We start from the raw sequence: 18,678 nt of genomic DNA on the forward strand, positions 1-18,678 counted from the left end.
GGTAACTTCATCCTTGCGACACCGACTCAGAAAACACTAGTTTATTAGTAAATAATTCAAATATCTCCTTATTATTTCCCCCTGACACATTCATGGTAATTACTTTAGCCGGTGCTTTGTGGCAAGCTTAAGGCTATTGTGTGCAGAAAAGTGGCAAAACATCTCTGGAGAGAACCTCAGATTATTAAATTCGAAAGTGCTTTCCATATTTGGATCAACATAGGCTACATTTGTGAATGCACATTTTCTGCAATGTCGAGCGTCAAGTGCACTTCCGTGCGCGTCTTATAGACTGCAATTTACAATCGCAACTTCATTGTGCTGTTACTCCTTTTGAGCCGAATTTCACAAAATTGGTCAGCTCCAGACAGCATCAGGTGTTTTATTAATGGGGAGTACAATTATTTATTTCAATGAATGTAATCGATTAGATATCATAATATTTAGGCTATAATAGGCTATTATAATTCTGGTTGGTTCGTATTGGTGACGTAATATGTAAACGATATGGATATCATAATATTTATGCTATAATAGGCTATTATAAACCTGGTTGGTTTGTATTGGTGACATAATATGTAAATTATATGCGTGCGGCCAGTGAGACTTGCACTTGGACCATAGTGCGGCCCAGTGGGAAAAAAGGTTGAGAACCACTGGTTTAATGTAACAGCACAGAGCTGTGGGAATGATCTCCAAAAAAAAACACAGGCACCCTGAGTCACACAGTCTGTTGCACAAGACACGAGAAAAAAATGTAACACACAGCATAGAGAATCGCTATGATATTCTGCGTTACTCTTGAAGGGCGTGAGAGGAACTGCTTGTGTTCGGTCCAGATCTTAATATAAGACCAGTCACTATATCAAAACACGATGTCATTCTCATGCCAGTTCACACCCAACCACACACACACACACACACACACACACACACACACACGCACACTCTCACACGCACACACACACACTCTCTCTCTCTCTCTCTCACACACACACAGACACACACACACACACACACGCACACTCTCACACGCACACACACACACTCTCTCTCTCTCTCTCTCACACACACACAGACACACACACACACACACACGCACACTCTCACACGCACACACACACACTCTCTCTCTCTCTCTCTCACACACACACAGACACACACACACACACACACGCACACTCTCACACGCACACACACACACTCTCTCTCTCTCTCTCTCACACACACACAGACACACACACACACACACACGCACACTCTCACACGCACACACACACACTCTCTCTCTCTCTCTCTCACACACACACAGACACACACACACACACACACGCACACTCTCACACGCACACACACACACTCTCTCTCTCTCTCTCTCACACACACACAGACACACACACACACACACACGCACACTCTCACACGCACACACACACACTCTCTCTCTCTCTCTCTCACACACACACAGACACACACACACACACACACGCACACTCTCACACGCACACACACACACTCTCTCTCTCTCTCTCTCACACACACACAGACACACACACACACACACACTCTCTCTCTCTCTCTCACAAACACACAGACACACTCACACACACTCACACACAGATGCACAGTTTAGTTTAATGCAGAGGGAAGCTACTAGTCTTAAGGTAGTCTCACCATGGCAATGAAGCGGCCAATGAAGCGGAAGTAGGTGAGGTGGTCAGGGTTGATGGAAGAAGCAGGGTTAATCTGCAGACAGTAGTTGTTTTTCCCGGCATACTCAAACAGACAGTACATGGGGTTCAACACCTCATGAGACAACAGGAAAAACCACTCCCTACAGACAGAAATACAAAACATAACATTACAACACCAGCTAAAGATGACCATACATTCACTTAAATACTCCTGTGTTGGCACATTACGCAAAAATAAAAATAGTTTGGGGAATTCTTTGAAAACTTCCAAATCAGTATGTAGTTTATTAGTATAAATTAGGAATGATTTCTGAAAGTAATCAACAGATGTCTACACTAGAGGGAAAATTTAATTTTTTGAGGCCTGACAGAAGCCTGTTTCTTTACAAAAGACACAACTACTTATGAGAGTAATGGGAAAGAACAGAAAACTCACGTAACTTGTTAACAACAGCAAAGGAAATACCAATTCAGAAATATTTCATTTACATTGTAACAACTTTCTCTTCATTTATTTTTATTAATAGTATTTCCCACATTTTAGAAGAGCAGTAAAGTCATAAAAACTATGAAATAACCCACATGCAGCTCTACATACTACATACTCTGTGCGTTCTGTCAATCAACTTCATGAGATGCATCCTGGGAAGCTTTTAATACACAGTATGTTATGTTAAAATATATGTATGCTGGACACATTTTGTCTGCCTTTCCTTCACTATTCACTCAAACTCATTCATTAAAATACAGTTATGTTTTTACCAATTTCAGTTTTGCAAAGAAAGGCACAATCATTCTGTGAGCCACTTGTGAGGGACGCTAACAAAACCAAATGAAAACAAATTTACAGAAAAATAAAAAAACACAAATGTGACCCTGGAGCACTAAAGCAGTCATAAGTAGCACTGGTATATTTGTAGCAATAGCCAACAATACATTGTATGGGTCAAAATGATCAATTTTTCTTTTATGCCAAAAATCATTAGGATATTAAGTAAAGATCATGTTCCATGAAGATATTTTGTAAATTTCCTACCGTAAATATATCAAAACTTAATTTTTGATTAGTAATATGCATTGCTAAGAACTTCATTTGGATAAATTTAAAGGTGATTTTCTCAATATTTGTATTTTTTTGTACCCTCAGATTCCAGATTTTCAAATAGTTGTATATCTGCCAAATATTGTCCTATCCTAACAAACCATACTTCAATGGAAAGCTTATTTATTCATAATTTCAAAATTTCAAAAAAATTTGAAGGGTCCAGGGTCACAAGGGAACATTTTGTAGGAAACGAATTTGAATCAAAACAATTATTAAAAATGACAAACAAATGAAACACAATTTGATGTACTCACTTCTACTATATAAGAATTAAAGAAATTCCCAGACAAGAAAATGCCACCAAAAGTGAAGTTTCAGCTTATTTTGTATGTAAAGAACAGTGCAGGTGCAACATAAAGTGATGAAGATGAAGGCAGCACAAACACACACATTAAATCATGAGCAGTACAACAGAACCCAAGCCCTGACCTTTGACCCCGGGGGTGTTTGGATAGAAGTTTAGGGGCAAAGGATGATTGGGGGAGGGGGTGGTTTGGTCGACGCAGACACCTCCAGACATCCGGTCCGTGGTTCTACCCTGTGGTAGAACAGCATGACGTAACCTACCATAGGGTAAAACCACTGACAGGACACAGGAGACAGACACAGACACAGGAAGACAACTACGAGGTCCAGACACCAACGAGCAAAGTTACACCACAGCCACCCCGAAATCAGAAACACTGATGCCACAGGAGCTCATACTGAACTTGCCTGGCTATTCCTCCGTAATCCAGTCCCTCCTCTCCTCTCATGATGATGTAGAGCCTCCGGCGGAGGTCATACGGCTTCATGTTCATGATCTGAGAGGAAACACCACGGCATTCTCATTATAAAGGGGTGTCAGCAAAAAGAAAATGTGAAAACGTGCTTTAGAAATGCTGCTTGTCCACCTCAGGAGGTCAAAATAAAATTATATTAGCCTTAAAGGGATAGTTCACCCAAAAATGAAAATTCTGTCATTAATTACTCATGTTGGAATGTCGTTCCAAACCCGTAAGACCTTCGTTCATCATCAGAACACAAATTAAGATATTTTTGATGAAATCCGAGAGCTCTCTGACCCTTTATAGACAGCGTGTGCTGAACGTAAACAACGCCGATTATATTGATTACGTTCTGGGGTACTCTCCAAAATGGCAGGGAGGAAAATTGTTGAATAAGTTATGTTATTATGGTTTTCTTTGCACACAAAAAGTATTCTCGTAGCTTCGTAAAATTACGGTTAAACTCCTGATGTCACATGGACTGTTTTACCGATCTCCTTGCTATGTTTCTGTGTGTTGATCGTGGTAGTTCCCTTGCTGTCTATGGGAGGGTCAGAGAGCTCTCGGATTTCATCAAAAATATCTTAATTTGTGTTCCGAAGATGAACAGAGGTCTTACGGGTTTGGAACGACATGAGAGTGAGTAATTAATGACAGAATTTTCATTTTTGGGTGAACTATCCTTTTAAGGCCTCTTCACACCAAGAATTAAAAAATCGCAAAATTGCGAAATTCAGTCATAAAAATGGAATTTACTGTATAACTCGGAATGTCACAGAATTTGTCAAATTTTGGATGGATACATCAAAAGTAGGTCAGTGCAATTAAATCAAAAGGCAATATGGACTAGTGTCTGTGAATATTAAGCCACAAAAAACTATTAAAGTATGAATCCTGCATGTTCTGCTTGTCTCTGTGTGAATGAATGGCGCAGACGCACGGTTTTCGCTTACTACACACACACTGAAGCGCAGCATTTCCAGCCTACGAGTACATGAACACATGAACATAATCTCTAGAAACATTTTACCGTTTCTTTTGCGGAAACCTATCGTCATGTCATATAAACAGAGAAACTTAAAGGTCTTCGCAACAACCCGTCAAAATAAAAGTTTGGTTTAACGTGAAGAAACTGACAGAAATATATTAAAATAAAATAATTATTAAAACATTATTTTTAAGAAATATTTACCAGAAAAATGATTTACTAGAATTGATTTACCAGAAACATGTAAATACACAACACAGTATTTACGGGGAGAAAAAAAGCAAAACATTTTTTTTATAAAATCAATTACTTAGAGATGTTTTTGATAATTAAATTAAATGAAACCATTAAAATGGAATCCAGAAAATTAATGAAAAACACAGAATTTGGTAAAAATAAAACTAAATTTGAGGGGAAAAATAATGATTAAAATTTTTGTTTCTTTTAGTAAATTGATGTTAAATTGTGTACATTTCATGATTTCAATTAATTAGATGTTTTTTTGATTAATACAATTTAATTTAACCATTAAAACAGAGTCTAGAAAAAAAAAAACGGAACAAAACAGAATCCAGAAAAATGAAAATGGAAAAAAACAAATTTGAAAAGAAGAAAAAAAAAACGGATTTTCAGATAACTTTAACTACAACTATACTAGCATCCACACCAGCGGACAACGATCTTTATTCTAAGCGCGCAGTGCAGTTTTGTCATCTGCTGCTTCAATCGCTCAAGCTCTTTAACGTCGTGTGGATGTTTTATCACTCATCAGCTGCATATAAAAGCTTTGAAAGTGATTCTAATGATATTGTTCTTCTGTGGCAATTATACTGTTACTGTTTACTGGTTACTGTTATAGTCGTGGTGTGGACTTCCCTGTTCTCACAGAATTAGAATGATTATGAAAACTTATAGTTATCATCCTGGCCTTAAATAAAGACCTCCATAATTTGGGGACCAATTTGGCTTGTCGTTATACCCACCTGCTGAAATGAGTCCTCGAAGAGAGTCTGTCGGGATACGGAGATCTTCACGTGACTGGGCAGTGCGTTGGACTGCGTAGAGAGAGAAGAAATAGCAGGCCATACATTAACTTGCTGATGCTAAATGACAAAAATGTTGCATTAGATCAAGACCTAGAGAGACCTGAACAACTCACATGACACAAGAAGCGGAACTGGTGATATTTCCACCTGAAGCTGCGGTCGTACGCACCCGGAGAGCCACCCTGTCTTGAGCTAAACAGCAAACAAAGCACCGTGAGAGCATTCAGATGCCATTTATTCCAGGAGTGTGGCGCCTCAGACGTGATCAACATGAGCCAACTTTACAAGCGGCAGAATAAAGTCACCGCTTCCAGAAACCGGTCACAGTGACACATCAGTGAGGATTCAGATCAGAGAAAGCTTTGTAATTTACAGGTCGTCTTACATTTACATTTAGTCATTTAGCAGACGCTTTTATCCAAAGCGACTTACAAATGAGGACAATGAAAGCAATCAAAACCAACAAAAGAGCAATGATATGCAAGTGCTATAACAAGTCTCAGTTAGCTTAACGCAGCACACGTACCAAGGTTTTTTTTATTACATAATAAATAAAAAGAAAACAGAGAGAATAGAAAAAGAATAGAGCAAGCTAGTGTTAGAGGCCTTTTTTGCTTTTGTTAATTGTATAATAAATAAAAAGAAAACAAATAGATAGAATACACAAAGATTAGAAAAGCTAGTGTTTTTTTTCAATCTGGTGTTGAGCTGGTGTTAACAAGCACAAGACAGTTCACTTTAGAAAGAGGGAAACTCTGAGGAACGAGACATCTACGACAACAAAAAGATGTATGAGAGAAACAACAGAGAGAAACAAGTAAAGAAAAAATAACTAATATTCTGTGAGAGGATATACCATATAAACAAATTATACATGACCAGTCAAAAGTTGGGAATATTTAGGATTATTTGATGTTTTTAACGAAGTCTCTTCTGCTCACCAATGCTGCATTTATTTGATCAAGAATACAGTAATATTGTGAAACATTATTACAATTCAAAAGGAAATGTTTTCTATTTTAAAATATAATTTATTGCTGTAATGGCAAAGATGAGTTGTCCGTGTCACATGATCCTTCAGAAATCTTTCTAATATGCTGATTTGCTCATTATTATTGTAAATGTAAATGTATTATCAGTTTTTTTTGTTTTTTGTTTTGCTGCTTAATGTTTTTGTGGAAACCCTGACAAAGTTCAGAAGAACAGCACTTATTTGAAATAGAAATCTTTTGTAACATTATAAATGTCTTTGCTATCACTTTTAATCAATTAAATGCATCATCGCTGAATAAAAGTATTAATTTCTTTCCTTTTTTTTTCTAACCCCAAACAGTTCTCGAGCAGCAAATCAGCATATTAGAATGATTTCTGAAGGGTCATGTGACACTGAAAATAAAAAAAAAATCAGCTTTGCATCACAGGAATAAATTACAATGTAAAATATTTTAAAATAAAATACGGTTTTAAATATTTTAAATTCTAAAAATATTTCACAATTTTACTGTATTTACTGTATATTTGATCAAATAAATGCAGCCATGGTGTGCATAAAATCAAAAAAACATCGTAATTAATCCAAACTGGGAATAATGACCGGTAGAGTATGTATAGTTTATATATATACTGTATATATATATATATATGCTGTGAACCTGTTGCCATCAGCTGCTTGATCTACAGTTTCCGGCCTTCACATACAATCAGAGCATGCAGTCTGAGCTACAGCGTGTGCGATCTTTACCCTGACTCAAAGCCTGGCCGGGGGTCTTTAAAGGTGGTGGTGCGAGAATTGTGGTCCACAAAGTATCGCACCCCCTCTGCCGTGTACTTCATCTCCCAGCCGGGCGGCAGGGGCGGCTCCTGGATCATCCTGCAAACGGAGGAGGGCAGTGAGAGCAGCGCACCCTGCTGGACGCTTAACACTACATAACATGACGTGCCTCAGGAAAGTCTAAGACGCTATGAACAAACAAACAATGTAAAAATAAAAATGAGCAAACAAAGAATGTTTTGCAGCTTCAGGGGATGAGTGTGTGCTATTCGTTTTGGTTGAGCAGGCAGCTACCTTAAAAATAACGCAGCTTTCCCAGCAGTTTTACAGACAGAGCTAGGCATTGGCACCGCCCCCCAATGCCGTTTAGATTTTTTATAGTAATAAATCATTAAAAATAATTTTGTTCAGTTAGAGAACAGACAATACAATTAAAAACTTGTTGGCTTTTGCCGTTTATCTTAGGTGATTTTGAACGTTTTTTTTTTTTAAACATTCGTATCTTATTTAATTCTACCGTGTTTGCTGATTTTCAGTTTTTTTTCATATTTAAACTTTGTGTAGGTTATATGTTGTTTTTAGTGCTGTCAAACGATTAATCGCGATTAATCGCATACAAAATAGAAGTTTTTGTTTGCATAATATATGTGCGTGTGTATATTTATTATGTATATATACAGGTGCATCTCAATAAATTAGAATGTCGTGGAAAAGTTACGATTAATTGTTTGACAGCACTAGTTATTTTATATTTGGCCTATAGCATGGTGTATTTTTATTCGTTTGGTTAGATAAATTCAACATTCTATGTTTAATATAAGCGAGTTGGTCATTGTACTGTTTTGTTGTTGTCTATTCTATCAATTGATGCAGAATTGCCGCTAATTCGAAAGTGAGAGTAAAATGCGCACGGGCGTTTACAAGCTATTTAAAAGCGAAGAAAAGCGATGGAAAAATCAAACGAACTGCCCCCCTCCCTCCCCTGGTGATACCGGTATTACTGGTGTTGTCACATGGTGATTATCCGGTGGGAAGATTTCCTCACCGTCACAACCCTACTAGTAGGCATAAAAAGTGTGATACACACTGCATGGCAAAAAACTCCCTCTTAGACAGGAAGTGGCCCTCTGACTGACATAATATTTCTTACGCGATAACAAGCGACATATGCTTGTGGATATCCAGTGACTATATTCTGACTTCCTCGGTAGCGCATATTTCGACAGCAAACAGGACTTGGTTTCCAAGTGGGCGGTGAACGCACATCCTGGGATAGCAGGCCCATCAGCCAATCAGATTAAAGCTGCCAATTTTAGCCAACTCTCGCCCGCTTTTCTGTCAAGTTCCACTGCATCTGTTTTTGGCACATTACATGGCATGACATTATTCAGCGCCAGTTGAAAATAAAATTAAACGTCTGAGAAACGTCAGACGAAAAGCGCTGCTTGACTTGAGTCACATAATGCATGTAGCTTTAAGGTGGTCAGTTACCTTTTCATTAGTAACTTGTATTGGTGCCAACTATATTTTCAAAAGTGTAGCTCAACTGGAGCTCAAGTATGAGCAGCTCGTAGCTTCGCACTTTCAAAGTAGCTTCCCCAACACTGGTAAATTGACGCTTAAAGAAGACACACAATCTGCAGATGATTTGCTGTGGACCGCATGGGTCATGTGACTGGAGGACATGATTACCCTTGGGTTCGAGGGTCCTCCCACTGCGTCGTTCGCGTGTTGTGATTGACATAGTACACTCTTCCGTTGTCCTGACGTTTCTCTGAGGGAAAGAAATTAAATTTAGTAACATTGTATTTTAAAGGGTTAGTTCACCCAAAAATGAAAATTAGGCTGCGTTTTACTCACCCCCGAGTCATCCTAGGTGTATATGACTTTCTTCTTTCAGACGAATCCAGTCGGACTTATATTAAAAACTGTCTTTGATCTTTCAAGCTCTATCATGGCACTCAGCGGGTGTTGCAGTGCTTCAGTCCAAAAGAAGTTAAATAAAAAGTGGCCATCCATAAAAAAAATTGTCTCACACGGCTCCGGGGGGTGAACAAAGGCCTTCTGTAGCGAATCGATAAATTTTTGTAAGAAAAATATCCATATTCAAAATGTAATAATCACTTTAATGTAGCTTGCACCAACAGTTGTACACAGAAGCAGCTTCGAGCTGATGACGTATGAGGTCAGCATTGCACATGTGCCGGTGAGTCTCGTGAAAACCAACGTTTGTTAACAGGAGCAAAGTTTCCTTACTTTAGCAAAGGAAAACTAGTCTCCTCTTGGCTTATATCGAAATCCTCCGACATTCTTCTTTACAAATCCTCGTTTTGTACTTCTAATAAGTTTTGTTTTGATCTCTCCGCTGTGGAGAGTAGAGATCAAAACAAAACATATGCTGATTATATGCTGAAAATATGCTGATTTGCTGCTCACTTCTGAACAGCGCATGCGCAAAGCTGACCTCATACGTCATCCTCCCGGAGCTGCTTCCGTTTACAACAGTGAGCGCAAGCTAGATTAAATTGATTATTACATTTTGAATATGGATATTTTTCTTACAAAAACGCATCGATTCGCTACAGGAGGCCTTTGTTCACCCCCCGGAGCCATGTGAGACACTTTTTTTAATGGATGGGCACTTTTTATTTAACTTATTTTGGACTGAAGCACTGCAACACCCGCTGACTGCAATGATAGAGCTTGAAAGATCAAAGACAATTTTTTATATAACTCCGACTGGATTCGTCTGAAAGAAGAAAGTCATATACACCTAGGATGCCTCGGGGGTGAATAAAACACAGCCTAATTTTCATTTTTGGGTGAACTAACCCTTTAAGCTAAACAGGGTAACGCTTACAATTTTGACAGCATTTATTAACCTTTGTTAATGCAAGTTAATAAAAATACAGTTGTTCATTGTTCATGTTAGTTCAGAGTGCATTAACTACTGTTAACAGATACAACTTCTGACTTTAAACATGGAAAATTAACATTTACTAAAATTAATAAATGCTGTAGAAATATTGTTCGTTGTTATTTTGTTTTAACAAATGTAGTTAGCTCATTTTAACTAATGAAAACTTGTTTGTTGTTTTAATCAAAGCCCAAAACAAAGATAAAAATGCTTTTTTGCACACAGTGGTTATGCAATAAATATGCATTACATAAAACTTTACTTGCAAACACTGTTGCTTCCTGATAAATGTACTGTAATGGTGTTATTGGGTGCTACAGTTTAGAGAAGATACATTTTCAGCATTCATATTAAACTGTTCACCACAAAAAATCAATCGCTGTCATTATTTACTCATTACAACACATACAGCCAAACCAAAATGTATTCAGACATTTATTCAGATATTATTTCTCACATTATCATAGTTTATTCGCTGTAGTTTAGAAAATGGTAATGAAATATGACAAGAACTCAGAGTTGAACTGTGTCAAGAACAAATTCATCTTGATAATATCAGATAACTTTGATAGAAAGGTATGTCATGAATTATGTTGAATAGCTGCCAGCTGGTAAATTTAAGAACACAATTAGATAAAACCAATTTAGCTTAACCAATTACCAAGCAATGCTTCATTCTGTTCAGTCTGTGGTGTAAAAAGGTCGCATTAGCAATTAAAGAGAAAACACTGAAGCAAAACATGCTCAGCTCAAAGCGTCTCAATAATTTTTGCTCCCAAATTTTACTGGTAGTCCACTGTATGAAGAAATTTTGGGTATAATTTGTCACAGTTTACTTTATTTTGCTATCATCACTTACATAAATGAACTATAGTGTCCTGCACCCACTAGTAAAAAAAATAAAAAATTATATCTGGTGTCTGAATCATTTTTGGTTTGACTGTATCATTCTTACGTTATATGTTTTCTTTTTAATAAATTTACTGTAGTGCTCTTTTCTAAGTTTAACTTGTTATTCACCTTTTTCTTCCCCATTTGGACGGATTGGGCGAATACTCTTTTACATATTGAAAAACATAACATTTAAAATGATCCTTTTACTCTCTCTACAGGCCGATGGCTACAAGAGTGTCAAATCTGACTGAAAACTGACGAGTCAGTGGGGCATCTCGCCAGGCATACCTTCTCCAACTTCACTTTTCAGATTTTCAATTGGGTTTAACAGACAGAAAGAAGCCTTAATGATTTAAAGATTGAAAAAGAAAAGAGAAAATCTGCTGGCCAATTGCTTTTCCACAGAGACAGACGCAAGAACCCCCTCATTGACTCCACGACTAACATCTTGTTTTCATTAAGAGTCGTTAGTGGAGCACACAGTAGCCCTCACATTACTGCTCACACAACACTCTCTTTTTCAGATTTCCCCCCCCTTTTTAACCCTCTCATCGCAGAGATTTCCCAGCAATGTTACATCGCTGAACTCACAAAAGAAAACCTTCACCGTTTTTAAAATTGAAACACAAATTCTCTTTAACCAATATTAGTTTTGTTTTTTATGGAAACACACACAGTTTATTTTTAAGCGTCCAATGAAAAATATTAAGGTGTGGTTTTAAATAGTTGACAGTAAAAACACATTTTTAATAATTATTACATGCCTGCCTATACTGAAACACAAAACGTTCTGTGCTTTTGACCAACCAATTTCCTACACCTTTCGTATCACTCCAGAGCCCCAAGCAATGATTTCAGCTCCAAACTATATGTCATGGCTATTTATGTATTTTTTTAATAATCAGGATAATGATCAGGCAGATTCTGCTTCACTTTGGGGTCCTGATCACCCCTGTTGAGGTTTATTTTGCTGCTGAGTGTACATTAACCCTAACTACCACATGTATGTGGGTCAAAGACTAAAAAGGGTTTAAGCATAAAAACAATAAGTGTAATACTACTTTAAATTGTTGTTGTTTTTCCCCCCAAAAAAGTAAAACATTTTCTGTTTAATTTAATTGCAATTTTGTTTTTGTTTTTCTGAGCAAAAAATAAATATCATACATTTTTCCCTGATTTACAGAAGAGACCCACTAAAATGTCATTCAGTGTAACAATCTTGTCAGTTGTAAATTTATTTTGATGCGGACATCTTAATGTCTTTGACCCAAGTGCATAGCTGCTTTGTGAGCAAAATAAATGGTTTCATATTTATTCTCATCTCTGTTTTGGCCTATATTCAACTCCTATTGACCACGCGGTTTCGGCCGGGTGCTACATTTATTTTGGAGACCCACTAAAATCTACTATACATCAGTAGATGACGCAGTACTAAAGTTATAAATATTAAAGTAGAAAAGCATGAATGTTTCAGCCAACTTCGGCCTCCCCGTTTACAGGCCACTCTCTACTCCTAAAGCTCACGGTGAGCTCAGTAAAGACAACTGACCTGAAGATAAAGCGTGAAGGAGGACTTACCCCAGCCTGGAGGAAGAGCCCCGAGCGGGTCATTCTCCACCACACCTCCGGACGACTGTGACAGACAAACAGAGACACACACAGACTGCAGTTAGGACTCGAGCTTCTCAAGCTTTTCAGCAGAACCTGCTCAAATAAACTACCGACCCAAAAAGCAGCAGGACCATACAAACTCCAGCCGCACTGCAATAAACCCTGTTTCTGAAGCCAGCAGCTCACAGAGTTTGCCTCGCGCTCTCAGAACGAAGGTGTTGGAGAGCCTAGCCAGTGCCGTCCAAATACTACATGCCTGCTATGGGCAGAAAACACACACACACACACACACACTGTGTTCCAGTGATCTCACTGGCTGCGAGAAAGCCCCACCCTGTCTCCATCCGCCCAATCCCGACCCCACCCACGCCTCCGTCCTCTTCTAGCGGAGCTGTGAAAGTACACAGGGAGGCGCGATGTGTTTGGTGCACGGAAGTTTCATTTATTTGTACACCCAAAACATCCACCCAGTGCGTGTGCTTTAGATGGGCATAATTATATATGAAAAACAGTCAAACGCAAACTCTGTGGGTATGTTTGTGCATTTATACTCCTAAAAACAATTGAAAAAAGCTCTTTTTCTTAAAGATGACATTACAAAGCAAAATGAGCAGCACACTTTTAAACTATTTTAATCCATGCTGGAATATAACTACACCTTCAGAAAGGTAACAGGATTGACATTAAACCTTGAGCCAGACATCATGAAACCATGCGCTTTTTTGAGAGAGGATTCAATGCACAGATTTTCACATATTTTCACAAAGCAGTCATAAGTAGCAGGGGTGAGCCACTTGTGAGGGACGCTAACAAAACCAAATGAAAACAAATTTACAGAAAAATAAAAAAACACAAATGTGACCCTGGAGCACTAAAGCAGTCATAAGTAGCACTGGTATATTTGTAGCAATAGCCAACAATACATTGTATCTCTCAGCCACATATTGTCCTATCCTAACAAACCATACTTAAATGGAAAGCTTATTAATTCAGTATAAATCTGAATTAATATGATGTATAAATCTCAATTTCAAAAAATGTACCCTTATGACTGGTTTTGGTCCAGGGTCACAAATACACTTTTCCATGATCGATTTTATATAAACTATATTATGAAACATTTCCCCAGTGAAACATTTAAGATTGGCTTTTCTATATGGAACAGTCTGTTTTAAAACAAGGCACATTTATTTTTATACTTGCCTTAATCAAGTCTTAATCATCTGCATATATTTTTATCAATTTATATAATGTAATTCCATTTTCTCTCATCCACTTTGCTTGCTATTTAAAGGTGAATTGTGAAGCAATTTCTGCAACACAAGCGTCATTAAATGGAAAAGCTAAAATAATGCCTGGCTTTCCTCATCTGCCCCATCAAGCAGGTAATCCTGCCCCAAACTCACACCACTGGTCAATGTAGAGTCACAGAGCCACAGTATTTATACTGTTTAAGGTAACTAACCCATAAAGGCTTTATTATAGTTGTCTCTGCATATTAAGCTTGCGTAAGAGGAAGTATTTTAACATCTAATCACTTCACTTTTAAAGGAAGCGTTTATGTTGTAGGAAAAAAAAATAAAGATTCTCTCAAGAAAAAAAAAAAGCACTAAAAACGCAATGACCACTGAAGACCATGAGTGTTTGCCATTTTCCAGTGGGCCTTTACGATGTCACTGCCTTCGTCTTAAGCTCAAGAGGCGTTCCTGCGGTTGCAGCCAAGAGCTCTGACTAAGCAAACTTAAAACTGGCATCTCACAATGGCCACTTTACCATAGTTTTATCCTTTCTCCAGCAAGCCATTATATCAGTGGTGCTTGTGGATGAGGCGTATCTGATATCTCACGTCTGCATTTATGAAGCATTACCAGTTGCATGCCTTAGTTGGGCTAAAGAAGGTCAAAAATGAGGGGGATGTTAAAAACTACTGCGTGTGTCAGTATGCCCCACCCTCAGCTGTTTCTATGACTAAAAAAGGTAGGAAAAAAATGAAAGAAAACCATGACATCATCTTCACTCCCTCCGCACAGCCATTAGACCCAGACCAAGCCTCATAGAAACCGAGAGAGAAGAAGAGAAAAATAAAGACTTAGAGAAAGAATACATTAAAAACACGTAGAGAGACAAAAGAAAACAGAGTCGCTCACTAAGACATAGAAGACTCGATTGTCCATATAACTGGCCACAGAATAAAAACTTTCCTTGCTCTTAAAGGAACAGTTCATGCCAAAATTAATTCTGCCACGAGTCAGGACGCACCATATTTAATGTTTGACGGGAATGAAGACAGAAGTACAGCGCGTTCAATGGATTGTACTGTTATTGGACTAAACCGAATTATCAGTAAAGTAAACTGAGCTGAATAATTACACTATTGTCTTTTTCATTTTTAATGTTTTTTAAAGAAGTTTCTTACGCTCATCAAGGCTGTATCTATTTGATTAAAAATACAGAAAAAACTGTCATTTTGTGAAATATTATTATTATATTATAAAACAACAGTTTCCTATTTTAATATACTTTGAAATCTCATTTATTTCTGTGATCAAAGCTGAATTTTCAGCATCATTACTCCAGTCTTCAGCGTCACATGATCCTTCAGAAATCACTCTGATATGCTGATTTATTATCAGTGCTGGAAACAGTTATAAAAATATAACTGAATATAACAAAATATGAAGTGCTGCTTCATATTTTTTGGGAGCTGTGATACTTTTTTTCAGGATTCTTTGATAAATAAAAAGTTTAAAAGAACAGTGTTTATTCAAAAAAGACATTTTGTGTCAATATACACTACTATTCAAACGTTTGGAGTCAGTAAATGTTTTCTTTCTTTTTTGTCTTTAAAGAAATTAATATTTTTATTCAGCAAGGACGTGTTAAACTGATAAAACGTAATAGTAAAGACTTATATTGTTAGAAAAGATTTCTATTTTGTATAAATGCTGTTCTTTTTAACTTTTTATTCATTAAAAAAAAAAAATGTATCACAGGTTCCAAAAAAAAAAAATTTTTATCCGCACAACAGTTTCAATACTGATAATAAATCAGCATATTAGAATGATTTCTGAAGGATCATGTGACACTGAAGACTGGAGTTACGGCTGATGAAAATTCAGCTTTGCATCACACAAATAAATGATATTTTAAGGTATATTAAAACAGGAAACCAATATTAGAAATTGCAATAATATTTCACAATATTGCTGTTTTTTTCTGTATTTTTGATCAAATAAATACAGCCTTGATGAGCATAAGAGACTCCATTAAAAACATAAAAAATCTTGCAGACAGTAAAATTGTCAGATTACCTTTTTCCCGTCCATACATATATATATGTAAATCAGTTTTCAGTAAGTATACGAGAACAACAGTGAGAGAGTTTTTTATTTTCGCTTAGGGCCGGAAGCGGCTGTTAATGATACACGATTCTCTCAGGAGATCCTAATGAGCTGCAATTAGCACACAAAAAGCCCAGTGTGTGCTCTGTGACGTGAGCCAGGGCCAATAGAGTGAGCAGTGTTGTGTCAATGGCAGCGTCCCGAGCTCTCAAACTACTGCAGCAGGCATGTAATGTGGGAATCAGCTGTCACATTTCACCCTCACGTGAGAATTAAACCAAAGGTCTCTTAAACAAACGCACAACTATCATCTAAACTTCATAACATGATCATCTACTGCCAATTGTAAACTGCAAGAATGGCACAGAAAGCAGCATCTATGTGTCTTTACACAGACTGCAACTCAGAGGCTGCACAAATGCATTTACACAGCAAATACAACTGGATACTTTGATTTTAGGGTATGAGCAAGCTTCATTTAGCCTGGCTTTTATGCAGCATTATGTGCTTACAGAGATTTCTGAGCAGGCCTTAACCCTGCAGTGTAAAGATGCCTTTATGTTATTGATGTAAACTATAAATGTTACAGACATAAGGGAAGCCTCAATTACTGCCCTACGAAATCCGTTTTATTATTTCCCAAATTCCGTTTTATTAATTTTTTTCCAAATTCCGTTTTTTTTTCCGTTTGAATTTTTCTGGATTCCATTTCTTTCCGTTTTCATTTTTCGAGACTCTGTTAAATGTTATTAATCAAAAAACATGTCTAATTAATTGAAATCATTATATAGCAATTCATTAAAAGTTTAACAAAAATATTTTTTTCTATTTTTAATTTTGACCTAATTCTGTTTTCCATTAATTTTCTGGATTCCATTTTAATGGTTTCTTTAAATATTAATAATCAAAAGCATCTCTAATTAATTGATAAAAAAAACAAATTTATTATTATTATTTTATTTATTTCTATTTTTTCCCAGAAATACTGTGTTGTGTATTAACATCTTTATGCTAAATAAATTCTGGTAAATACCATATTGACCCGAATATAAGACAATGTTTTTTTTCTTGGAAATACATCTGAAAAAACACGGTCTTCTTATATTCAGGGTCTAGACTTTGACATGTCAATAATACACCCACAACAATAGGTGGCGCCAAATACGCATAAAACGAGTGTGCCATGAAATTCGTAATGTAATGCCTTATAATCAGGGTCGTCTTATATTCGGGCCAATACAGTACATTTTCTGGTAAATATCCCTTTAAAAATAATGTTTCTATAATAATAATAATTGTATTATTAGTAGTTGTACTATCATTACCTTAAGTGAAATTTCTGTTACCGTTTCTTCAAGTTAAACAGATCTTTTATTTTGAGGGGTTGCTGGTTTCTGAGTGTATATGATATGACGATAGTTTTACTCAAAAGAAATGGTCAAATGCTCATGAAATGACTCTCAGAGCAGTTCTAGAGATCATGTTTATGTGCAGAAACTGAAAACACTGCGAGTGTGTGTGTGTAGTAAGCGAAACCGTGTGTCTGCGCCATTCATTCACACAGAGACACGCAGAACATGCAGGATTACTATTTAAATAGTATTTTGTGGCTTAATATTCAGACACTAGTCCATATCGTGTTTTGATTTAAGTGCTCTGACCTACTTTTGATGTATCCATCCAAAATTTGGAAAATTCCATTTTTATGACTGAATTCTGTGATTCCGTCTGTTTTCCGCATCGCAGAAATCATAGGGCCCTAATAGATAAACATGATCAATATTTTTCATATCGCAACTGCTGACGAATTCTATAATTGCACTTAATATCTACATTTTTGGATCCTCAACTTCATGCATTTTAAAATATTTTTATCACTATTACCGTTTAACAAGCATCACGAACAGTATCACAACATCAATATTAAAATGTCTATTTTTTTGTGTTTTTTTCAGGATAACATTAATAATTTTAGCATCATATTTAAAAGCTATTTAGGAGGCCTAAACTGCAAATTATCAGTATATTTTGAAGCCATGATGGCGATGCACACACACACTAAACTATTTTTAATGAGGAAATTGCGGTACACACAAATTGGAAGAGTCTTTCCTCATTCAAAACGTTCTTCTGAAACTTTTCCAAGGCATGCAAGCACTGCATTGTTTCAGATGAAGTTTAAAGTTGGGAAAAGGCTTTCCCGACATGACGATTCTTCCCATCTTACATTGAGCTTCTCTGGTTGTTGTTGTAGCAAAAATGAAAAAGGCACAACGTTTTACATGGCTTATTATCGTCTGCATGCCAAGACACACTTGGTGGATGATCCTATGCCTCAGATTCGTTGGAATCGAGTCTTCGCATGGAGCTGCGGTATTCAAACACTGAACTTAAAGGGCGGGTCCCGGCTGGTTAGTATGGATTCTGAGAGCACAGCGAGTCCCTTCATCTGTTCCACTGTGCTGTTGCAAAGGTTTATTGAGTGTGTTTTACAGAACCTACAGAGAAGTGCTGTTTGTGTACATAAATGACACTGTTGTGTAT

The 18,678-nt window shown here is 36.9% G+C and overlaps 1 protein-coding gene across 2 annotated transcripts in view; it reads right to left on the reverse strand.

Moving 5' to 3' along the window:
• The window catches only part of LOC107667683 (NEDD4-like E3 ubiquitin-protein ligase WWP2), a 50,644-nt gene that overhangs the window by 8,665 nt on the left and 23,301 nt on the right, over positions 1-18,678 (reverse strand). The window contains exons 11-17 of one of the 2 annotated variants that reach the window (XM_016459408.1): positions 12,761-12,815; positions 9,064-9,145; positions 7,342-7,470; positions 5,714-5,792; positions 5,538-5,609; positions 3,514-3,602; positions 1,675-1,834 (exon numbers count right to left, since the gene is read on the reverse strand). In XM_016459408.1, the coding sequence (XP_016314894.1) occupies positions 1,675-1,834; positions 3,514-3,602; positions 5,538-5,609; positions 5,714-5,792; positions 7,342-7,470; positions 9,064-9,145; positions 12,761-12,815 (666 nt within the window). The remainder of the gene's footprint in view (positions 1-1,674; positions 1,835-3,513; positions 3,603-5,537; positions 5,610-5,713; positions 5,793-7,341; positions 7,471-9,063; positions 9,146-12,760; positions 12,816-18,678) is intronic. The other variant, XM_016459409.1, reaches the window with a different exon arrangement.

This window comes from Sinocyclocheilus anshuiensis, unplaced genomic scaffold (genome assembly GCF_001515605.1).
Source record: "Sinocyclocheilus anshuiensis isolate Anshui unplaced genomic scaffold, SAMN03320099.WGS_v1.1 scaffold1827, whole genome shotgun sequence".
NCBI lineage: Eukaryota > Metazoa > Chordata > Actinopteri > Cypriniformes > Cyprinidae > Sinocyclocheilus > Sinocyclocheilus anshuiensis.